We start from the raw sequence: 26116 nt of genomic DNA, 5'->3' as shown, positions 1-26116 counted from the left end.
TGTGGATCACCAAATCAGCCGGCAGTCACCACAGCTAAAACCAACAACACCTTCAAGCCAGCGTGATGGTACACTCCGGAGCTCAGAAACCCCAAATGCGACTGCCACCAACTCGAGAAACAATAACACATGACCAAGGACCCCTCCCACAGAGATGCCCACAAGCAGCCCTCAACAACTACCACCACCACATCAAGGCAGCAAAACAAAAAGAGCAGCAATCACTGCCCACATTGATACCACAGCCAACCACAAAAAAGAACTCTTCAGAATCATCATCAAGGAAATCTCTAACCCAACAGCCACAGAGATCACCATCCACCCATCCGACAAACTCTGCAGCATCTTCTCAGATAACATCCACAGCAAGATCACCACCATATACAACCATTTTGACCCCAAAACCTCCACCTCCTGCTTAGACAACACCTCTCAAGCAGCAAACACCAGCCACATAAGAACCTCCCGGTCGCAATTACCACATAGACCACTGCAGCCATTATGTCATCCATCCACTCAAGGGCACCCACCAACACCTGTCATCACTGGCTTTTCAACCTCAGAGCCAAACCTATTACCACAGAACGAACCTGCATCCTCAAAACCTCCATCTCCACGGCAACCTTCCCGGCTGAATGAAAGCATGCAGAGGTCAGACCCCTCTTAAAGAAACCCTCCACTGACCCTCCACCGACCCCAGCAACATCAAACACTACAGACCGATTTCCCAGCTCCCGTTCCTGACAAAAGTTCTTGAGAAAGCCATCAACCAATAGCTCACTGACTACCTCAAATAAAACCACCTTCTCGACACCTCACAATCAGGATTCTGGGCCAACCATACCACAGAGACTGCACTGATCACCGCCACGGATGACATCAGGAACCTTCTTGACCGAGGCTCGCCGGCAGCTTTGGTCTTTGTGGACCTCTCCGCAGCGTTCGATACAGTTTCCCACCACACTCTCCTCAACAGTCGCCACAACACCGGCATTCAACAAAACGCCCTTAAGTGGGTGGCCTCTTTCCTCTCAGGACGCACATAGAGCATCTTCCTTCCTCCCTTCACTTCTACACCCAAAAACATCACCTGCAGCACACCCCAAGGATCCTCCCTCAGTCCAACCCTGTTCAACACTACATGACCCCCCTCGTAGACACCATCAGATCATACGGACTCAATATAGTCTCCTATGCTTATGACACTCAACTGATCCTCTCACTCACCAAAGACCCCTATAACACCAAAGCCAACTTCCACAATGCCATGACCATTGTAGCAATATGGATGAAAAACACCAGCCTCAAACTAAACACTGACAAAACAGAAGTCCTGATCTTTGGGAAGAACACCTCCATATTGGACCACAGCTAGTGGCCAGCAGAACTCGGACCAACGCCCTCTCCACCAGACCATGCATGAATCCTGTGCATCATCTTTGACTGCCAACTATCCAGGAATGGACAAGTGAACTCAGTCGCCTCCTCCTGCTTCCACATCCTCTGTATGCTCCTCCAAATCTTCAAATGGATCTCAAACGACACCAGAAAGACAGTCATGCATGCTATGGTCACCAGCCACATTGACTATGGCAGTGTTCTCCCAACTACTTAAAATACTCCAGACTCTATAGAACACTACCACCAGACCCATCCTCACCCTCCCTAAGCGCTCAAGCATCAATCCACACCTCAGAAACCTCCACTGGCTCCCCGTCTAGAAAAGATACCAATTAAAAATCCTCACACTCATATACACGGCTCTCCATAATTTAAGGCCATTCTACATCAACCACCAACTGAGTTTCTACATCCCAGTAAGACAACTACGCTTCACCTTGCTAAACCTCGCACACACACCCCGCATCCATCGCAGCTACAGTGGAGGCTGCTCCTTCTCCAAAAGCAGCCAAGGCCTGGAACATTCTGCCCCACCACCTCCAAACAGCTCCCTCCCTGGTAGACATCAGAAGGATACTCAAGACATGGCTTTTTGACAGAGACACAGCACCCTCAGCACCGAGATAACCTTAGAGGTGATAGTTCTGCGCTTTACAAATGCTATGATTGATTTGATTAATTGATTGAGTCTGTGTACGATCTCTTATTGAGTATCTGCACCTAACATTGACACATAAGGCACTTTCATTCATAAGGCAGAACTATTGGCATTGCTGATACTTGTTTTATTACCAGCCAGCCAAGCCACCTTCCAGCAAAGCATCACCAGGGAGTTTTTAGCCATTTTCATTGTCTAACCATTTTAACGAACTTCAAGAACAATCTTATTCTAATCTCTACCATTCCATACCTATTTATTGGTTGGATAAGAATTGATCTTTCTAGGTATATTATCAGTTTATCCTGACAAAAGCATATTCTTTTTTATCGACATTAAGGATGGCTAGGCCCCAAACTGTCAGCGACCAGCCTTAAAGTATCCCACCACTATTTTTCTGCTCCACCCCTAGATGTCACTACCTTGCAGAGTTCTGGGCCTTATCCCCTCCCTCCCAACAAACAAAGAGCTGCAGCCTGACTCTCCGCACACGGTCACTCCTCAGACCTCCTCAGTCCCACACCCAAGGTGACTACGCATCATCCTGTTCAACCACCTCTAGCACTTCTTCTCAGATGATCATGGGGCACACAGCAGACTGCATGATTTGCCAGCTGTTGATACGTCCTGCTCAGGATGTTCAGGAATGTGTTCCCCCCAAACTTTTTCCTACCTCCTCCACTTTTCTGTCCTTGTTTTTTGCTAGATATTAGGACTCTGGCCCTCATTACGACCCTGGCGGATGACGGTATTTTGGAAAAAAGTACTGCCAACAGGCTGGCGGTACCTTTCCCCAAAATATGACATTGGCAGTATGGCTCAAGCCAAACCACCAATGTACCTCTCCGTCAACTAGGGCGGTAACAGCCGCCGGGCTGGAGACTTCAGTCTCCAGCCCGGCGGCTGTCACTCTCCCACCCACGGGATTATGACCCCGCCTACTGCCATGGTTTTCGTGGCTTCCTTACCGCCACGAAAACCATGGCGGTAGGCATTATCAGTGACAGGGAATCCCATCCCTGTCACTGATAGGGGTCTTCCCCGCCCGCCTCCCCAGAGTCCTCCCCCACCCCCATCCTCCCACTCCAGACCCCCCCACGACATACACGCACATTCACGCACCATCATACACACGCATACACACACTCATACCCACATTCACCCATGAATGCATACATCCATTCACACACACATCCACACACACTTACATATAAGCACCCACGCATTAACACAACACAACATACATGCACACTCACAACCATGCATGCACACATGCATTCCACACGCCACACACTTGCATGCACGCACACACAAACATACACCCACACACACACAACACCCCCCACCGCCCTCCCCTGTTGGAGCACCCGACTTATCTGATTGCAGGGTGTCCTCTGGCAGGAGAGGGGATGGGGCGCTGCTGCCAGCAGCAGCGTCTGCCAGCAGAACACCGCCAGGTTGTATCATATGTCATGATACAGTGTGCGGCAGTCTACTGGCGTGGCGCTGCTGCTGGCAGCTGCGCCACCTTACTGCCATCGGCCGCCATGGCCGCAGCTGGAATTCCGCCATCCTTCTGGCAGAATTCAAGCTACGGTCATAATATGGCGGCTGGCAGGTAGCTGCGGCAATGGTATTTTGGCGGCTGTCACCACGGCGGTAGGCGGTCAATACCACAGTTGTCAAAATGAGGGCCTCTCTGTGCTTTACCACTGCTAACCAGTGCTAAAGTAATTGTGCTCTATCTCCTAAACTTCATAATATTGGCTTATCCCCAATTGGCTTGTTTAATTTAACTTATAAGTCGCTAGTACAGTGCACTACATGTGCCCAGAGCATGTAAATCAATTGCTGCTTGTGGGCCTTCTAGCACTTATTGTGCTACCCACTTAAGTAGCCCTTCAACCATTTCTCAGACCTGCATTGCAGAGCCTGTGTCTGTAGGTCTATACTGCCATGTCGAGCTGGCAAATGACCCCTTTGCCAGGCCAAAACCTTCCTTTTCATACATATAAGTGACCCCTAAGGTAGGCTCAGGACACCTTAGAAGGCAGGGTGCAATGTATTTAAAATGCAGGACATGTACATTTAGGTTTTCCCTGTCATTGGTAGTGCAAAACTCCGAAAGTTGCTTTTCACTACAACAAGTCCTATCTCTCCCATAGGATAACATTGGGTTTTCTTATTACGTGGATTTTAAATTGCAATCCTGAAAATGCACTTTTAAAAAGTTTGCATTTTATTACTTTAGTCATATGGTGCCTGCTGCATGCCTCTGATTGCTTGTCTGAGGCAGGTGACAGATGGGCTTTGTGTATTTCCCCTAGTCAGCCACATACTATGAACCATCCTGGGAGAATGGGTGGAAGGAGCCAGGCATGGCCTCACTTACAACTGAATAGGCTGTTCTTGTCCCCACGCTGCATAATCACCTATAGTGAGTCTAAAGCCAGTGCAGAATGGCAGGACCTCTGTGCACTTCAAAGGCCTGTCCTTGAAGTCTCCCCCACTTCACTTCAAAGGCCCAACTGGGTATAAGTACTAGACTTCTGACACCAACAACTCAGTTCACTTTTGGACCTGTAAAGACTGCTAGGAAGAACTGCAGTGCTGATGAACAACTGCCATGATGCTGATCTGCTGCCTTGCTGGACTCCTGACTTCCTGTGCTGCCCTGCTGCCTGCTGCTCTCTCTTGCCTGGGTAAGAAGGAGTGGACCTGCATCCCCCACTTGAACCCAGAGTGACTCCAAGGGCTAGCTGGCCGGCTTCCTGACCTGAAGTCCCAAGGCCAAAAATGACTTTCAATCACCCAGTTCCTACACCTGGACTCTGCCCTCCGTGAGTCTGTCCTGGCAAGTGGTGTCACCCAAGTCCTGCACCCTTTGAAATGGGGCTAAGGTGTTTGCTCCAGCGGAACTGATCCATCCCCTGCTTTAGGAGCAGAACAAACCAGTGGCGTAGCGTGGGTTGTCGGCACCCGGGGCAAGGCAAGTAATTTGCGCCCCCTAACCCGGGGCAAGGCAAGTAATTTGCGCCCCCTAACCCGTGGATTTAGTCTCTTCCAAGATGTTGTGCCCGGTGCGGCCGGCCCCCCCTGCACTCCCCACGCTACGCCACTGGAACAAACACACCCCCCTGTTGCGTGCAACAGAACTGGTACATCACCACTGCTGCATTGTTCAGAACCAACGCAATAGACTCTCACTGCTGCATGTTTGGCCAGCACATCAGCTTCTAAACCACTACTGTGCAACACTTTTTTTAGCGTCAGTTTCCCTGCATCCCTCATTGACAGCATCTTCGACAACGGTACAGCTCCACACTGCAGCCTCAGCATTCGGAACTGACGCATCACACTCAGCTCTTAAACGCATCCCTGACATTGGCCTTCCCATCACAAGCCCTTTGACGGGTTCCTCAAAGAAAATGCAACGGGACCTCTAACCACAGCCTTGCAGCATCTTGGAACCGACACATTGCATTGACTGCACGGCACATCTGTGTTTTAGACCCACCCAACTCTCCACAACCAGGTTTTAAGGCACTTTGGTTCAGTGGGCCTAACTGGGTCCCTGTAGCTGGGCCACCCTCTATCGTGGTCAGCCTGAACTTTTGACTTTGCCTTTGTGTGATGCGATCAGATATCCCCGGCTGGCACTTCTTGCTTCTAAGCCCTATTTTACAATGTATTCTTTAAAAATTCATAACTCAAGTGCCACGTATTGGATTTTTGTCTAGTTGGTCTTGTTTTATTTATTACATTAAGTTCTATTTCTCTAACCTGGTGTGGAATCTTTTAGTGTGGTTTCACTGTTTTACTGCTTGAAGTCTTGCACAAATACTTTACACATTTCCTGTCAATTAAGCTTGACTACTCTGTGCCAAGCTACCAGAGGGTGACCACGGATTAATTTAGGGTTTCCCTGACACTCTGACTGGGATTATTATTGCTGTTTTACCAGGGCTCATACCTCAGACAACCACCAACACAGTTTCTAACAGGATGTCATTCTAATGAGACATCCTAGAGCAGGAAATGATCATAGAAGACAGACTGGGGCCTACGCTTCATTTTAGGGAATTATTGAAATTGGGAAACTTCACCTGCCTTCACAGCAAATTTTGTTGATGGTAATAAAAACTTCGCCCTGCCCGAAAATTTACTCAGCTCCGTTGGATATTGAATATATGACTGTTCCATCCCTTCCCTAAAGGTCTGGCTTTGATGTAGTGTCAAATGCAGTGGCGTTGTCTAAAAACGATCAGGTTTGGTTTCAAGTTAGTCCTCTGTGAATACCTCACCAGCTGGAATGGTGTTGCACGCAGTGGACCAAATTTAGCATCAAATGTAACAACATAAAGTCTGGCTAATCCCACACATTCTCAGCAGCTCTGCTCTTTTGCTCTGGTGCTTTAACAACTAATGCTGCGTTTTGATAAAAACACACACACACTCCATTAAACCCTTAGAGCGTCTGCCTGCAAAATGAGTCAGCAGGTTTTATAATCCCATTGTTTGTAGTTTTCCGACTGAAGAAAATTGTATCCCTGGGGTCACTGCCATTTAAACTATTTTTATAACAAACCAAACACAAATTTTCAAAGCACCAGACCTTTTATGTCTTTCTTTTACATAGGGTTTTATTACAAGGCTGGTTTTTACACTCCTTTCATCTTTTTCTGCGTATTCTGAATTATGCTCGCCCCGAATTCACATGAAGTCATTTACGGCCTGAAAAATGAAAGAGTTGAACACGATGTTCATGACCAGGGAACTGGTGGCTCCCTTCCAAACTCCATGCTGCGTGAATAGACTTCATCGTTTTATTGACTGAGAAGGAAAGGGAGTGAGAGAGAAGTAGTGAACAAGATAGTCACAGCGTTTGTGGTAGAGAACGCCAGTACGATTGAGTTAGAATGCGAGGGGTTGGGGGGGGGTGGGAGGAAGCATGACTTAGTGAGTGCATGAGTAGGAATGTGTGTGAGTATGTGTGTGTGAGTCAGGGACTGAGTATGAGTGCGTGAGTGAGTGTAATAGTGAGAGTGTGGGAGGAGTTTGATTTGTAATGAAAGAACGATTGGATTAAGTGTGGGTGTTATACTTAAGGTAATTCTTAGTTTATGGATGTTCCCATGCCAAACTTCTGGCGCTGGCCTATTGGAGGTAATTATTCACAATATGGAGGGCACTGGGACAAAATACAGGCCCAGGTGGTAATCCCTGGAATCTAGAGACACCATAAGCAAAATGGCTGCTTCTGGTATATTGGAAATTATTTTTGCTCTGAAGAAGGACAAACACGTCTTACTTACTGAAGAGAAAATACAGTCCTTGAAATACAGGAGGCATTTTTTGCCATACAATGACCTATGCATTGAAATGAATGGCAGGAAAAGGGACATCCATCACAAAAAACTAGCATTGGCACACTGTCGGTAATTCTTAACATACTGGGAGGACCCCTTGGAAAATTTTGAAAACATATGGTCAACACTTAGGAAGCATTAGGCTTCACTGGCAAACCGTGAAAATACTGGATTTTTAAGGAGTTCTGTTGAAATGGGGTCTCTAATTGGCAGAAGCAATATGCAAAGCATTTGCACATAACACACAGTAATACAGTGAAAACACTACAAAAGGATACCACAGCAGTTTTAGAAAAACAGCCAATATTTATCTGAGTAAAACAAGACCAAATCGAAAAAAAACAACATTCAGTAATGAAGATATGAATTTTGCAAGAATTACTTAAACATACAATTCCTTGAAGTCGATAGCTCCGTCTTAGGCCAACACGCACTCGTGAACAACAAATCCAACAGTTCAGGCCGTCCGAGGTATGGTGGGCCAGCTACGGTGTCGGGAAAACCCACAAACAGTACCTTGGAAATGCAGGGCGTCATGATCCTCGCGATAAGATCCGGAGTGCGGCGTCACAGGTGTTGGTTCCAGAAGTTTGGTGCGGGGGGTCGTCAGGACCTTGAAGTCACGAGTTGCAGATCAAACTCTAGGCTGATGACGAAGTCGGGAGGGCTGGCCTGGATGGCGTCAGGGCTGCAGTGCGAAGTGGGACGGTGTGACGTGCAGTGCCCACAAGACAAGGTGCAGGCAGCGGCTCAGTGATGGCATTCTGCGGCGTGGGTGAGACCAGGACTGTGGTGTGAAGTGGGGAGGTGCGACTTGTGGTGTCTCCAGGTCACGGTGCAGGGAGTATCATTGTCAATGCTGAAGTGCTGCTGTCTGTAGGCCCAAAACCGTGGTGCAGCGTGGGCTTCATGCGGTGCCCATGGGTCGAGGTACAGACAAGGGCATCTGTTGATGATGCTGGAGTCTATGGCACTGGCATTGGTGGACCGGGGCTGCTGTGTGTGATGGGCGGTGCATCCTGGACCTCATGAGCGGTGTGCTCAGGCCACTGAGTAGGCAGTGGCGTGGGTGTCAGTTTGGAGTGTCATCATCAGGGATGCCAAGACTGCGGTGTGAGCAAGGCGATGCAGAGTGCAGGACCCACAGGTCACGGTGCAAGCGGCGGCGGCATTACAGTGGTTTTTCTTCTATACAGGGAGCTCTGGTCAGGAGAACCTGGCTGAGGCAGAAGCAACGACAGCCTCCGGGAAGCGGACGGAGAAGCGGTTGGCAGCAGCAGCACCATTCCCCTCCCTCTTGGAAACAGGAGACTTAAACGGAAAGGAGGTTTTAAAAGGCAGCAAACCGTGTGGCGCTAAAGGTAGGAATCGGTTGATAAGGGAGAAATTGGTGAGAGAATCAGCTGAGAAGCGTGGCAAAGACAGTGGGGGAGCATGCTACAACCCGGGATCCCACTGTAGCCCAGGATCAAGTGCCCTTGGTCAATAGCATTATAAGGACAGATTTCAGGAAAATTTCAGAGAGAGTTCAGAGGGAAGTCAAAGGCATTAATATCAGTCAAGGGGAGACTCCTCTATTACATAAAGGCCCTCTAGTGAAAGCTCCCCCTCGGAAAACACTTGAAGTAACACCAGCTTCACGTGGATGACAGCTGAAGATCACCCCCTCACTTAGGTCCTTTTTTAAAGTACAGGAGAGGCCACCAGAACTTATTGTGATCCCCATACCTCCAGCATCTACCTCGTCTTCATTATATTCCGGGGGGCCCAGGTTTAGACACTAGGCCTCCATCCTCCACAAAGACTATGGAAGGATTAAAGGTGGGAGAGATCCAAATACCATTGGACCCAAATCGGTACCAGTGTCTAGCAGAGGCTCCTGAAGCACTGGAGGGAGAGGCCATAGGGATGGAAAGTAGGAGCAAGGATTACCAGCTACAAGCTCCTGGGCCATCCACCCCGGTTGATTCAGGTACTGAGGTAAACCGGGTCAAGCTTGCTGTTGTAGAAAGAAACCAGGAAGTTAGATAATCTATAGCTGAAGTTGAGAATGGGGTGCAGAGAATGGGGTACACTGGAGCAATTATTGCAATTGCTCGCAAAAGAGGTTAGAAGTGGGTTCTGTATGTCCCAAGCAAACCAAAAGATATACAGGGAGTAGGTGAGGGGTTGGCAGAGAAGTATGATGCACTGTCCCAGAGAACACGACCCTTGGAGGATGAAGTTATGGAATTATAGGAAGCGGCCTCCCAGGACAGAAAAGTGGTTGTCAAATCGAAGACAAAACTCAAGGAAAATCAGGATAAACTAGAGACTTTAAAGAATCATGCAAGGAAAAACAACACAAGGATTTTGAAGGTACCGTAAGGAAGAGAGGCCGAGGATGTAATAGCATTTGTAGTAGAGTTGTTAGCCAGCTGTGGAGTGTAGGGGGGAACCGGGGGAAGCCCTCGCCAAGGATATTCAAATTGTACATCAGGATCCTTTTTGGAAAATTGCAAATAAAAAGAAGTCTCATAGGCTATTGGTGAATTTTCTCACATACTCTATCAAGAAGGAAATCCTAAGTAAGGCCCTAAAAGTAGGTTCTCTTAAATGGAAAGACTTCTCCCTTGAAATCAGATCGGACATCTCTCAGGTCACTTCCAACAGGCAGTGGGAGCTGGGGAAAATGATGGAGGAATTCAGGAATTTGGGGGAGTCAACACAGCTGAAATTCCTGGCAATTTTGAACGTGATATTTAAGAACAAAATGTATAAATTGATGGACTATGAAGAAGTGATTGACTTGTTTGAGAAGTTAAGGTCTAGTCGTGACGGAGACGGATCATCCCCAACATTTCATATGTCTCTTTTGCTTTTCCCTCCAATATGGAGTATGCCTGTTTGAGGCATGACCATTCTTTATGTTTTCAGTGTTTTTGCATTGTTTTTACATTGGTTTTCTCTTTTTGCCCTTTGGTTTCTTTTTTCTTCTTTTTAATAGCACCCTGGCAGCCCTGACATGCACCAAAATGACTGTAGTATCCAACCAGAAGCTGGGGAGGTTTCTCCAGGGAGGAAGAGTGGTAGGGTGTGGTGGGGGGAGCACAAGGTGGGGAAAAAAATAAAAAATGTCCTCCAGGTATAAAAAGCTCCAGGTGGGTGTAATAGGTAGATTGGGGTCTATAGGTAGAACTAGTAATGGGGATGGATACTAAGGAAGTAGAAGTTTTATCATGGAATAATAATGGTCTCCAAGTAAGTTCTAGGAGAGAAAAGATTTTTCAATATTTAAGAGATGCACCAGCCCAAATAGTTATTTTACAGGAGTCACATCTCACAAGAAAGGAATGTTAAAACATTTTTAAGGCACAGTGCAGCAATTTGTTGTACGAACCAGGCAGGTCCTACAAAAGGAGTGGTTATTCTTATTTAAAGGAAGGTTGAAGCTGAAATATTAGAGTAAAAGGCTTATAGAAAGGGAAGATGGGTTGTTGCAAAGGCTAACATTTTCAACAGTTTCTATACATTAGAAGGTTAATTGTACGGCCCCAACATAGACGATATTGAGTCCTTACAAAAACTATGCCTTGAATTGTTAGAAGCACCCCATCCAATAATAATGTCAGGCGATTTCAATGTAATATTGAATAATCTATTAGAAAGGTCATGCCATGGATTACGCCCCTTCTCCAAATCTCAGGTATATATTAGATCCTTAATGAGACAGCTGAGGCTGGCGGATATTTGGAGAGAGAGGAGGGGTGGGGACGGGGTAGAAATATAGACATTGGCCAAGGATAGACTTCTTTTTGGTGGATTAAGCTTTAAGGGCCGATGTACAGAAGGTACATCTGGCTGCCCACTTGTCTGACCATGCAGCGGTGGTCTTAGAGTTGAGGGCCAAAGCTACAACAAGTACCCGAAGATGGACATTAGACCGCTCATAATTGAAGAGTCCGGAAGTGGTGGATACCTAGAGAGCCAGGGCGGTGGAGTTTTTGGACAATAACATTAACTCTACAAAGCTACATGTAGTATGGGACTCCTTTAAGGCCCATATAAGAGGGTAATTGATTAGCCTTACAGCTCAGAAAACAGAGAAAGGCAGAAGGTAGTTATGGAGGCTGAGCAAGAGTTAGCGCTTCTAGAAAGAAGACTTGGAGCTCAACAGGATCAGGAAGAGAGAAACAAGAACCTGCTGAAGGAGATTCAGGAGTGAAAGATTATTATCGGAGCCTTGGTGGAAGCTAGGGTAAGGGCTAGATGGGAGGCAAGCAATGTGGAGTATTTTTAGAACAGGAAAGTGCTGGGAAGCTACTTGCCTAGAACATTAAGGCAGACTTAGTAAGGAATGAAGTGAGAGAAGTTAGATGTAAAACTACCGGGAAATGATTGGAGGAAACAAGGGAGTTGCAGCAGGCCTTCTCAGATGTTTTTGTGTCCTTGTATGCAGAGGCCCTGAGGACAACAAAGGTGCAAGTAAACAGCTGGCTGAATGGGCTGGCAATGCCAAGATTGTCAGAGGAGGAGAAGGAAGGCTTAAATCAGCCTATCAACCTGGAAGAGGTACAGCAGATAGTTGTTAGGAATAAGAGAGGAAAGGCGGCAGGTCCTGATGGGCTGCCAAATGAGTTTTATCAGATTCTGGAGGAGATAATTAGCTCAGTTCTGACTCAGCTTTTTGTGGAAATCTTTCAAGAAGGCGCTTGTCTCCCAAAATCCTGTGAAGAGGCTGGGATAACGTTGATTTTGAAACCGAATAAAGATCCTATCATGTGTGAGTCATATAGGCCCATCTATTTGTTAAACAACAATTACAAACTGTTTGCAAGTATTTTGGAATAGAGGTTGAGTAATGTTACAGGAAATTTGATAGTAGAAGATCAGAAAGAGTTTCTAAAAGGGAGAGTCATGCATGAACTGATGCATGAGCTGATTGGATCTATAGATTCTGCAGTCGGAAACAAGGCCCCTTTTGCTGTAATAATGCTGGATGCAACTAAGGCTTTCGACAAGGTGAACTGGCAATACCTGGAGGTCCTTATAGCTCATTATAACCTGGGAGATACATTTTGCAGGGTAATACAGGACATTTATAACACCCCCTTGGCTAGAATTTTGCTGAATGGAAACTAAACGGCAACTTACAAGATAGCAAGAGGGACGAGGCAGGGGTGTGCCCTTTCCCCTCTATTATTTAGCCTGTATATAGAACCATTGTCAGAAGAGATTAGGAAAAAACGAATGATTAAACCTTTTACTTGAGGGGGTTGGGTTAAGAAGATATCATTGTATGCCAACAATGTGATGGTCTACACATGCGATATAAATACTACTTTAGCTAGCTTAGATCAAGTAATAACCGCATTCGGGTTACTATCAGGTTATGAGGTGACTATGTCCAAGACGGAAATTAAGGCACAGAATATGGAGGGAGGACACGATCTAAAAAAGGGGAATTTAAATACTTGGGAATTAAGATCTGCAGTTCCTTTGGGAGGATTGCTGAATTAAATTTTAATAGAGCCATGAAATAGGCAAACAGATTTATATTAAGTTGGTCTCATTTACCTTTAACATTGTTTGGAAGATCCAACCTGGTCAAAATGCCTACCCTTCCGAAATGTACCTTTTTAATTAATATGATTTCCGCTGCACTTCAAGAAACCTTGGTTTTCAAAAATTGCATGGTAAATTGGATTCTTTCATTTGGGCATCTAAGAGGGCTAGGATAGCAAGGAAGAAGCTGAGGAGGAAACGTGATAAAGGAGGTATTGCACATTCTGATTTTCAATTATACACCTAGGCTTTTCAATTAAAAAATGTAAAGGTTCTACTGTCTGAAAGGGAGGATGCTGGAAGTGCTCAGGTCTGGAGGGCCATGTTAAAGGAGGAGGATGATGGGGTTCGAAATGTATGTATAAGATTGGTGCTTCAAAATTCTTTAAAAAAGTGAGGTTGAAAGTCCTACATGCAGCTGCTCGGTTATGGGCACAGAGCAGGCAAGAGACAAGACTATCTTATTATAGCAAATACTCCCTGGAGTGGGATTCTCCCGGCATGCCAGAATGCCCTAACTATAGATTGGCGATACCTCTCCGAGAAGGAGGCATTTTTGAATGAGGCCAGATTCTCCAGAATGGGAAATTGTGTTCTTGGGAGGCCTTTCAGAGGAAAACATTTGTTGTGGTATCTAAATTTAAGTTCTATCAATTACAAAGTTGGGCATGATCTTTGGGAGGTAAAGAAACTGAAACATATGAGCTGGAAGAGTCGCTGATTTACGGGCCCCACCGGAAGAAGGAAGTGGCAGTTTGGTATGGGCTCTTAGATATTTTGAATGGAGATTTTGATCTCCCTGTGGTTTTATGGGGAGACACTATCCTGAATACACAGATTGAACAGATATGGCAAGTATCTTTTTGGACATTGTACAGTGTGGTAAAACCGGCATATCTAATGAGAAATCACCTTTTTTTGATTCCCTCTTTGTTCACCAAAGAAGTTGGTGAAATTTTGGGGAGCAGAGAATATAAATTGTAAAAAATGTGACTTACTGAAGGCAGACAACCGCCATATGTTTGTGTTTTGCCACATTATACAGGAGTTTTCAGGAGAGGTTGGGAAGTTGTTAAAAGATGTTTTCCACACCCATATAGAGGTAAGCCCAGAATTAGTTATTTTTGGGATGTCTCTAGAGGTGAGAGTTTCTCATGGGTGCGATAAGAATCTGCTGTTTTACCTGATCCTATTGGGTGGAGGAAAAATATGCAAACAATGGTTAAGTCTGCCCAGCCCTTCAAAGGCGGAATGGCTGAAATCAGTGATTTATATGCGTGAGATGGATTTAAGTCGATCTCATTAAAAAGCGGAGAAATTATGGGCTTCTATAATAAGATGGTTAGCAGGGGAAGATGGGGCAAATCCAACAGGGTTCGATGATTAGAGCTGCTTGGGGGCAAGAGAAGGCGACGGGAAAATGGTACTCAAAAGTCAGTCTCTCCTTCTTCCCCAGCTGTGAAATCCTCGATCTCCACGGGTAACTGGGTAACATTAGTAGAGGAAGAACTTGGAGTACAGCTTGGAGGTGTATAAGACAAAGAGGACAAAAAATGGCACATTTAATTTACTTTGCTACCTCCACAGCTGAGGGAAAGAGAAGAAGTGAAAATAGCTAAGAGGATTGGAGTAGAGATAAAGCCAAGAAAAGTTGAGACATGGAGAAGACTAAAGAAAGGAGGATGATGGGCTACAAAGGATTATACTGGCAAACTTGAGAATACTGTGTTTTTAGTATTGGGAGTGAGAAACACTATGAACAGAAAAGACAGTGTAGAAAAAGATAAAGAGAGAGGAAGGGCTGAAGATCATGTTGAGATAAAAGGAAAGACTGATCAGGAGCCTTGTACCTTAAGGCTAATGAAAAGACAAAACCTGCAGGATTCAGTTAGTTAAACGGAGATTCCACAGGTTAACCATCATTTTGAAGTGGAAATCGTCTGAATGGAGTAGTTAACACAGGTGGTAAGCACCTCACTCTATTCTGCTCAATTTCTAATGAGGACCTATGTAGTTGGGGAGATGTGAAAGGACCTGTTAGAGGGAGGAAAGTTGTGGGGAAAGAAGGTCTTGAGTAGTGGAGAAAGCGAGATAAAGAAGTAATACATGCCGGTATATGTAGGCAAGATGAAGGCTTGTGCCATGTAGGAGAGCAGATAAGGGGTTGTGACAAGCTGAACAAGCATTTGCAATGCAATGAGTCTCGCGTTTGCTTGATCTAGAGCAATTAGCATTGTAAACTCCTAACCAGACGTTTCTTGCCACATAAATTGAAAATTAAAATGAAACAGTTTCACATAACTAACTGGACTTTTCTTGCCATATAAACTGAAAAGTAAAAGTTTCACATAAGCGAGCTGACTGCCGCCATCAGTGCCAAGCAGACACACAAACGGAAATAAAAGTTCGCTCGTAGTGAAACCTGTGGGCAAAAGTGCAATTATCCATATAACCGGCAAAAGTGTAATTATCTACGTAACCAACAAAAGTTAAACTAACTATGTAACAGGGTCGATCTCATACAAAGCGCTCAAGTTCTGTCCAGTGAGATCACACTGTGAAAAAAGAGAAAAAGTATTCCAGAAACCGGACGGAAAACGTGGAGCCTGGTATGTTTTCAGTACTTGTTGCTGCGCTCGAGTAGGGCTAAACACCGGAAAAGGCATGACTTATGCATGCCTTTCACTAATTAAAGCAAGCAGATTTTAAAAGGCAAGCCCACGAACCAATGAAAGAGACTGACGTGACATGGGCGTGGTTTGAAGCCCAAAGAGAGATTACAACACGAGACGCGGAGCGTTTTGCGCTCGCCCCTAAAAAGGTCCTGGGTGTCATAGTGGCAAAGGTGAAAGTCATAAACAGTAAACTACTCCACCTCAAGTGCCTGACCACGATGTGGGTGAGCACAGATGCCTGAACTCCCTGCTACAAGTGTTAAAAATAATTGTAATTTCACCTGACAGCGTGGTAATATGGCCCCTTTCCCTAGAGCCGTCCTGACAAATAAACTCCTGCAGAACCATCTCAGAGAAAGACACTATGAAAAACACTCTTCGCTTTAAAGCAGCACGGGTAGAACTTACTGCAAAGTAAAAAAATATATACATCTAAACCACCAAACATACAAAAATACATCAATCCTGGCACTCATACATTTCAGTATAAATCGATGTATGCCGTTATTAAATAAGAGCATTTCATTAAATCATTAAATAAGAGCATAGACTTCTCTAAACTAGACTCCTGTATAAAACTATTGGTACTTTAGACAACAACAAAGTGATCCAATGAGCTTCAGTTAGGGCAATCAGCTCAAGAGAAAGATGTAATATTTTCTCCAGCGGCCGTATTACTCTAATGGCTTATTATCCCAGTATGCGCCTCAGCGCACACTTAACTGGGTGTGCAAAGCCCAGACCAAGACAGCATGCCCTATTATGGTGAATGTGCTGTTCAGAGTGCAGGCCAACTCGCTCCCGCAATGTGACCAGCGAATTACTGAAAGAAAGAAAAGCGTTTGAGGCTGCTGTCCCGCCTTTTACTGTAGCAAATAACACAGCATGTGTTTCAAAGTGGGGAAGAGATCCCCCTGCAGACAGGTACAGTGAGAGACTACACCCGCCTTCTTGGAGGTGGCTGTGGGTGCGGAGAGTACTTGGGGCAACATTCCCAAAGGGCGCCCTCTAGAGGACACACTACAGTTAGTGCGCCTCCTGACTACTCCTGTGCCTCAGCACACGTCTGTAATAAAACTTGTGAACAATTGCAAAATGTTCTCTCAATGGTATATTGCCACACCAATATGTACATGAGAAAATGCCACCTTGGGTTTGCGCCAGTGCAAAATATGCCCTCCACAACAGACAGTACGGGCAACACAAGCATCTGTGAATCCTATGATACCTAAAGTCCCCCGGGGGTGCAGGAAGCAGGCGGAAATTCCCATTGCGCCCCTGGGCACTGCTTGTTATACTGCCCATGGTCCTGTCTGCTTCTAGACTGTTCTGCCTAAAATTCTAAAATCGCTCTTCTGGCTCAGCTTATTGCAGATCTGGGGCAAGGGACTACTGCATGTTTTGGGTACATCTCAGTACTTTTGTAGGTGGATATATACATTTTTTATTGTGGGTATTTTACGCTTTAATAGAGTTGTTAGCGACATTCGTTTAACTCACCTGAGCTTGCGACTAGAGAGGCAGGACAAGTGACTGCTTATGACATGGGCCTCATACTCTGGTAGAGCTACAGCATGCAGCACCCAGCCTAAATTGCACTGATACCACTGTACAACTGTACCTCCCATGTGGATCCTGGATTCTGCAAGGGAAATTCTTTCCCTGGAAGGGTGGTACACCTGCATAGTTACCCACCAGCCAGTACCACGCTGCCAGACTCCCATGGTCGGATTCCAGGGCATTGAAGTGGGTGTAGGTAATCAAGAAAAACATGTTAACAGGCTGGGAATCGGGGGTTGCGCACCAACAGCCTAAAGTACAAGCATCCACTGGCCTAATCGATACCTGCGAAACCACCCCACTACCACCCCACTGATATAAAAAATGAGTATTTCATTCATTTCCTTAATTCAATTCGCATCTTCTTAACACTGGCCCAGATAACTAGTCCTCCAATCAAAGTTTGTCTTAAAATCAGGCTATTGCAAAATATTTGTTAGGCAGGTGTAATCTTGCATATTTACCCACATTTTGTGTTAAACTTGTTACACAAAAGTCCTGGGATTACACCATGTTGTCCCAGTGCATCTGTTTGAGTTACAATCTTTTCACAGGAGCATGGTAACAACACAAACAAACTGAGCATGAGTGTTTGTGTTTTTTGCACTATTTATTTAGCATGACATCCGTCCTTGCTTCCAAAATAGATGTGAAGATGCATTTCACGCCAAAACATATCACCAAATGCTAGATTTGCATTTCATGTAATAGTGCGTAATTTTCCAAAAATTCTAGCTAGTTACACCAGAGGAAATGACACTAATTTCTTGTACCAAAACTTTACATGGCAGCTATCTCTGCTGACTTAGTGTGATTCATGGGGCAAGCTCCGAGAGGCATGACCCTGTTCTACTGGCAGATTTCTCAAGTGATCAGATGTCATTCATGAAAACTCTGGTTCCTATAAACCAGGTAAAATCGAGAGTGGCTGGTAAAACGACGAATGCCTGTTTACACTGGAAAAGATGCTCACCCATGGGTTTGAGCTTTGATGGTGTTGCTCCTACCCCCAGAACTCTCATAAAGCTTAAAAACTCCAGTTTAACAGATACTAAAACACCTTAGCATGGGACAAAGCTGTTTTTGTTACCTCCATTGTCAGGGCTGCTTCTAATTGTAAAGGTGAGATGATCTTATTTACAAATGAGCTGGAAACCGCAAAAGTGCAAATTTTACAAAATAAAAACATCACAATTGCTCTGTGACAACGTCTTTTGAACTCAGACAGAAAAAAATATGAAAATCTAGGATTCCAGTTTATTTCACAGGACCCGCTCCTATATCAGTGCATGCTGCACTCCTCGAACTGCCACAGTAATCTCCAATGTCACAGGTTCAGAGGTAACATGCTTGCTCTCTTTCGAAACTCAGGTCTCTCGATAATCCCTCCCTCGTTTCTTTTTTAGAGGCTTCTTTCCAGTGCTTAATTTGAAAATAAAAACGTGCCGGTGCCCAAAGCTTAAACATCCGAAATTGCTGAAATTAAATGTGTGAACAGGGAATACTGAGGCAGCGTAATGCTGAAGCCATTTTAGGCCTCTGCAATCTATTTAAAGACACTCCCTGCCCCTTCAGCTCACTCTTGCAGCTTTCTGCTTTTCTCCTAACGTGTCGCTTTGTCGTTTTTCTCTTCCCCCTCTTTCCCATATGGGTCTTTTGCTCACAGTAAATGCTTGAGGCAGAGAAATAAGCGCCGGCCCTCAAAAATAAGTGCCGGTGCTCCGCACCGGAAACAACAAGCACAAATTAAGTACTGCTTCTTTCTAATGTCATTCTTTTCAACACAAATACTCTTATTCCTTCCAACCATGGCCAAACTGCTAAAAAGACATTGGGTCTGCAAACATTTGGAGACTACATCCCTACTGGACGCACTTAAGGCTAGCCTCACAATTACTAATTGGAAAAAAGTTGGAGCTGGCTGCCTACCTGGTTGGCTTGTGCTTGATCCCAGATTCTGGTATTGCAACAATTCCAGTTCTTTTCACCAATCCCCTGCGTTTGACATGGTCAATGAATCCATCCTGACCAAGAGGCTAGCGGTGATAGGTATGTCAGGAACATCTTTAAACTGGATTAGCTCTATCCTGAGTAATTGGTCACAGGTTTTATAGCAAACTGTTTATAGGTCTTGACGCTTTCCATTGTGGGATCTGCTATGTTTTTCATACTGTTCAGGTGCTGACAAACCGTATCTGATCCAACATTTTCAGATTATTTTATTTTAAAATGAAAGTGATATACAAATCATTATCTAGCTGCATCAAAATGTAACCCATGTCCTTCACTGTTTTTCTTAATGTCTCAGAACCTGACAGTGAGACTCATCTGCAGCGTTTAGGAATTTGATCATGTCACCTAGGCCCGGTTAAAGTCTATGCTGCTTTCCCTTGTCACAGCACATTATTTTAAAACCATTCTTCCTTGTGTAGCATGTACAGCTTTTAGTCGCTGTTCAATGCACAAAATGAAACTCTTTCCGTCCATTTGTAAACTATGCTTAACGTTACCAGCCCTAGTGATTACTCCCAAGTATAATTGCACTTGTATTGGCAGTCACACGCTCTTTAAGGCTTACCTTTTACTTCTAATCACCTTCTTTCAAGAAAGTCTTAGCTTTCTTTCTCTTCTAATGAACTTTCTGATGGTTGATTTTTTCAAGCCACAGTGTCGGAGAGCCGTTAGGCAAAAGTGTACCCTAAATTATGCTAAACCAATCCAGACAAGTGTGTTCCTCCATTCCAGTATTAAACTAGATTACATTTGAGGTTTGTACACTGTATTAATGTTGAATTTGGCATTGAACTGACAGCACCAGCCTTATGGCGCATAGATCGCCGCCAATGAGTGTGTGCTGGAGGACAGGGTGAAGGTTCCTCTTGAAAGGCCTTGATTACAAGTGTCTATGTAATTCCAAAGGGGCTTGTGTCTCTAGGTGAAATAGCTGGAAAGAAAAAATCTGAAATACCAATCCTCCTGGTAATCTCTCAGTTTTAAGGGATCATTAATTGTAATACCAGTTAACTCAGTCCTTAGATTTATCATTATCCGTAACTTCAGGTGGCTCTGTTCCCAGGTGCTACACTGGAATAAGATTGAGGTCCTAGATAAGCAGAGAAGTCACCTGTTTGGCACATTCTAGGTTGAAGCAGTTTATGGCAGAGCAGCTTTCTTCACCAAACTATAAATGAACCCCCCACCTTTTGGTGGACAGAGTTAATTTACATCTCTTACAAACATATCCCGTAACAAGCCCTTTTTTCAGAGGTGCATATATTCAAGAGTTGGTGAGGTGCGTATACAGTCAGCCTCCAATATCAAATTTTGTGAAAAAAAATTGATTAAATAATATTGCTATAAGTATAAACACAACCCGTTTTCTTTGTGTGCTGATGCCCAGCATGTTGCTCCTACATATTGAAGTGTTTTCTCTGCTAAACTTATCTCGGGTGCCTTTGGTTGTGTGTGCAGACTGCAGAGGTGAACTATATCTACAGAGTAGGTGGTGACTGCGAGGGAGCTGGTATAGCAAGCAGACCCCTCGCCATTCCTTGCAGGGATGCAGTGGCATCCAGTAATTTTGGGAGGAAGTAAAAAAAAAGCACACCCTTACCTTCAGCTCTGCCCCAGAGGTCCCAGGATAGTTGGGACTGCTGCCTTCCCTCACTGGCTGAACTTTGGTCAGCCTGTGAGGGCAAGCAGCAGTTCCAAGCCTCAGAAGTCCCAGGAGTTTTAGGACTGCTGCCTTCCTTCATTGGCTGACCGTAGACATAGATCCATTGGCAAACGAGGAGGGTTCCAGGACCGGAAAATCAAAGTGTGCTGGATTGAAGTTTGTCAGCAGAGTTTATGTTAGTTTCCCTTCTGAAACAGCAGAAGGGGCTGCAACTCAGGACTGAGGAGTATTTGCTCAGCTATGTGCTGGCCACACTGCTGGGAAGGTAGGGAGTGTTTCAGAGTGGTCCTCATCAAGAATATCTACCATGTTGAGAGAATGACTTTTCGAGCTCCTTTCTTGGTCTCATGGGCCTTTCTTCTGATTGTGTTGTACATTTGTACTCTTTAGGTGCACCCAACTTTTGCAGGCTCCTGCATCAGAGCTCATGCTAAGCCATGCATCTTGGCCTATTTAGTTTTAGCAGTACATACCAACAAAACAATCCGCAATACTGCTTAGAATGGCAGTGAAGTGTTTAGATGTACTACCGTGACAAGGTGGAATACAGTGTTTGGTATGTGATGCTGTTCTGTGATTTATAAGATTTGTACATAAACAATAAGAGCCATCTTGGGTCACTATATATCTTTTGTTGTTGCAGGTTATGGACATGCTGCCCCCGGAACGGATGCAGGAAAAGTATTTTGTATGTTCTACGCTGTCCTTGGAATCCCACTGACCCTTGTTATGTTCCAAAGCCTTGGTGAGCGCATGAACACCTTTGTCAGATTTCTCCTGAAGAAGGTGAAGAAATGTTTCCACATGAGGAAGACGGATGTCTCCATGGAGAACATGGTCTTTGTGGGGTTCTTGTCATGCATTGGCACACTCTGTATTGGTGCGGCAGCATTTTCCTACTTTGAAGGATGGACCTTTTTTCATTCGTACTACTATTGCTTCATAACGTTGACGACCATTGGATTTGGAGACTTTGTTGCTTTGCAAAAGAACGAGGCACTCCAGAAGAAGCCACCCTATGTTGCATTCAGCTTCATGTATATTTTGGTGGGGTTGACCGTCATCGGGGCTTTCCTCAACTTAGTTGTCCTGAGGTTCTTAACCATGAACTCAGAAGATGAGCGTAGGGATGCAGAAGAAAGAGAATCACTGCGAAGAGCCCAGAATAACATCAGCTTGAGACGGAAAGACGATGACAGAAGTAGAAGCTCTATATTTTTGCCACTGGGGGACAGAACGAGTCAGCTGAATCTCATCCCTCTAATTCAAGAGGACACAGAAAAGCACAGACGTCAGTCCGCAGGCGGAGCTTCTCGAGTAGGCTCGTTCTGCACATGCATGTGCTACAAATCCCACTTATGTGACAGCCCAGCCATATCGCACCAGGAGACGCTGAACTGTCACACGAATCCTGTGTATTATAACTCAATTTCTTATCGGATAGATGAAATCTCCATGAGCACGCGGGACAACACCGGGTTTTCTTCACCCGGAAGTACTTGTTCGCAGACAAACCAAAGCTGCCACGAGTATCTGAGGCAGAGGAGAAAGTCTATTTAAAGTGTTATTTGGATCTGATTTTATATTTTGATACCTAGTGCATAATATAAGATTACTGAACGATTAACGCAGTAAAAATATTTTTCTGCATGGAGATATCCAAAATGGTTGCCTGTTCTCTCGTCAGTGACATTGTGATCCGTGGAAATGACAATCAAATAGAATGGAACATTATTGCTACTTTTTCTTAAATACTTCTCTGCCAAACCAATTGCAGATAGTCCATTACGCATATTGTCAGTTTTTGCTATAATAATCATATAACTAACTGATTTTCTGTAAATACTCATAGGCATATTGCAGAAATCTGTATCCCTTGTTTCAAGTGATTGCACGCATCCCTTTGACACCGCTCCATAAAACCTTGTTTACATAAGATTATCTGTCGGGCTTGTTTAATAATGTACAAAGAAGCGTTCCCTCTTCTCTCGTGCAGTGCTACCTCTTTTTAGATCAATGTTCGACGTGACCATGTGAAAAACATAGCCTACCTGTTATGTAGGATTGGGAATCCTACAAACCTAAGAAAAAGATTTCCTTGGGATCAATATTGTAATATAATGTTATGCAGACTTCACTAAACTTAACAGCACTTTGTACACATTCACTTCTTTTATGGCAGATGCTGTCTAAAAAGAGGAAATGAGTAATACTGTTTATGACAACAAACAATAGCACAATGGGTGGCTCATTAACTTCTACCGCCATGCCAAAGTGATATGAGGCGTTTTCTTAATTAAGCTTCCTGGAGAGAAAATTGAGAATTAATGCACCGATTGCAGGACCTTAATGGAAACCGTTTCAATGGATGTAATACAAGTAGCCAGGTGTCCACCAAATGCAAAACCCTCCATTATAAATGGCGTACACCGCACGCGATCTAAGCTCTGCTGAAAAACCATGAATTGAATATTCATTGGTTATAATGTACCTTAACACCAATCTAAGAAATTTGAATGCACACTATTGGGCAGCGAGTGTAAGCTCACATTGCTATGGATAACTTCACTTTATACTCCCACATTCTGGTGCTGCTTTACCTACCGCGGCTCCACACCCAAAATTCACTCAGCCCTTTCAAAGGCGGTTCTCATGATTTGCATGCTTATGTTCTTGCTTTACAGTGGGTGCCATGGAGGGGATCTCTAAGGGTGGAAGCTGAGGGGAACATGTAGTTTAAGATAGTTAAATAACGCAGAGAGAATGATTTGTCGTTGTGGAATTCATGAATATGAGGCCTCCACAAATGACTGGGCATAATCCTTTTGTCCATCAGAGTCATTGTTTTGATTTTCAGGAAAGAGCCAGATAAGATAACTGGGAAGAGTAAGCTCAGAGGAGTGGGAGACTATAGGTAGGCCAAAAGATTTTACCCCTCATAAATCCCTTTCTACCAACAGTTGACCTGATCCTGGAATGTCCCAAGATTCCCTAGCACTAATGTAGAAAAAAAAAATGTACCAAGCCTTGTCAACGCCTCAATGCCTTGGCTCTATCAGACAAAGCTGTCAGCTCTGCCAATGCCATATTTGTATTGCAATTTGGATTGCGAACACATGCACCATTGTGTGTTCTGATGCCTGACTTACAGCCTTGCAATGGGTTTTCTATAAAAAAAAACTATTTGCCAAGATGGCTACCAATGCATACTCAAGAGTCGATATGCACATGTGCATGTATTCTGACAAATCTGTGTGCGCACATCGTGGTGGATGCCAGCATGTGCATCATGATGCATGTGTGTGCATGCATCTCAATGCACAGTGATCATTTAATTTCTTTAAATTTATTGTTCTAACATGATGGACGGCAATATTGGAACAGTGAAATAAAAGTAAAAAAAACGTTTAGGCAAACTGTACATGAAAAAAAGGAACCATGTGACCCGGTAGCACTTTGAAGGTTCCAGGCCCTCATAAAAATAAATAATTGGAGAGTCAGGGACGGAAGTAAGGAGCGGGGTAGATACCAGTGAAACCCATGCACTCCAGTGGATTTCAGAATGATAAAAAAAATAGGCAAAGCTGACATTTTTCACCTTTTAATGGCATTACCAACCTACCTTTTTCCAATGCTGTTCTGTATCTGCAAAAAGAAAAAAAAGGAAAAAAATGATTGCCGATGCAGAAAAGCATCATCAAAAACAAACAAAAAGACTTGAAGTGGAATGATATAGAGGTGCATGTGTCATAACGCAGCAGCCATTCATTCTACATTTAATTTATTGTTCCAAGATGGAAAATGCCAATCTAGGAGAGGTGTATAAAAAATATAGTGGAAGTGCATCTAGGTGAAAGAAACGGACTGGTAGCAAATGACAATTGCCGGGTTCTCCAAAACAAAATGTCATTAAAAAAAAAAAAGAACAGTGATGTGAAGAGGTGGGTCTGTAACAGAGGAGTCGGTAAGGGTTGGTGAGACCAACAGGGGGAGAGTGGACCACCAAAGGAGTGGGAAGCTTAAAAAGAAAAGTAAAAAAAAAAAGAAAAACCCCAGATGGAGAGGGGGGTGCAGGTCGGGGAGCAACAGTGTAGCTAGCAAAAGAAAAAAGTAGTTAGCGGACTGTAAGGAGTAGAAGAATTCAAGTTCAGAAGTCACAAGAATATTAAAGAAGATATGCTCCAGGGTAGGGACACATACTGGACTTGTCAGGGAAGTTAGGGAATAAGAAACAAGGAATTGAGATTAACAAAACAGCCAATCAGCAGTAAGCAATGACTTGAAGCCCACTGTGAGCACTGGTATTACCCTCACTAATTCTTTGACAACAGCTGTAAGCTATATGTGGGCTGGACCTAAAAAAAGTAGGAGTGCCCTCAAGTTAGCAGTGGAGCAATACAATATATCTAATCAGAATACTGTGAAAGTAGAGTTTTTCTGGGTTGCACACACATAAGAACATGGAACAAGGTCATTAAATCAAAAGCAGACTCCTAAAATAGACAAAAAGACATCCAATCACGAGCAAGAGGCTGACCAAGACGGTTATATGACGGAACACCGAATCTTAAACTACTACTAACCTTAACAACGAGGTCGGAACACCGACCTCGTCTTTACTACTAATGATTTTACCACGAATGCCTTAACAACGATATTTCGTTGTAAAGGCATTCCTGATAAAATCATTAGCAATAGGCACCATTCACCCTACATCCCTCACCCCACCCCCCCAACCCCACCCCAAAACCTAAAACCCCCTGACCCCCCACCCACTCCCCAAAACCTAAAACGCCCCACCCCCCCAATCCCACCCTAAAACCTAAAACCCCCTGACCCCCCACCCACTCCCCAAAACCAAAATCGCCCCACACCCCCAACCCCACCCCAAAACCTAAAACCCCCTGACCCCCCCACCCACTCCCCAAAACCAAAAACGCCCCACCCCCCCAACCCCACCCTAAAACCTAAAACCCCCAACCCCCCACCCCCTCCCCAAAACCAAAAACGCCCCACCCCCCCAACCCCACCCCAAAACCTAAAACCCCGACCCCCCACCCCCTCCTCAAAACCAAAAACGCCCCACCCCCCCAACCCCACCCCAAAACCTAAAACCCCGACCCCCCACCCCCTCCTCAAAACCAAAAACGCCCCACCCCCCCAACCCCACCCCAAAACCTAAAACCCCCTGACCCCCCCACCCCCTCCCCAAAACCTAAAACCCTCCACTTAC

General features: G+C 44.7%; 1 protein-coding gene across 3 annotated transcripts in view; it reads left to right on the top strand.

The window, feature by feature from the left end:
- KCNK15 (potassium two pore domain channel subfamily K member 15) overlaps positions 1–25667 on the top strand; it is a 153098-nt gene extending 127431 nt beyond the window's left edge. For all 3 annotated transcript variants that reach the window (XM_069243544.1, XM_069243545.1, XM_069243547.1), the window contains one exon: positions 21527–25667. In XM_069243544.1, coding sequence (XP_069099645.1) covers positions 21527–22443 — 917 coding nt within the window. In that variant the 3' untranslated portion in view covers positions 22444–25667. The remainder of the gene's footprint in view (positions 1–21526) is intronic.
- Positions 25668–26116: the final 449 nt, after the last annotated feature.

This window comes from Pleurodeles waltl, chromosome 7 (genome assembly GCF_031143425.1).
Source record: "Pleurodeles waltl isolate 20211129_DDA chromosome 7, aPleWal1.hap1.20221129, whole genome shotgun sequence".
In the NCBI taxonomy this organism is placed as follows: domain Eukaryota; kingdom Metazoa; phylum Chordata; class Amphibia; order Caudata; family Salamandridae; genus Pleurodeles; species Pleurodeles waltl.
The sequence above is the reverse complement of the archived record's forward strand: the minus strand, read 5'-3'. Positions and strand labels throughout refer to the sequence as shown.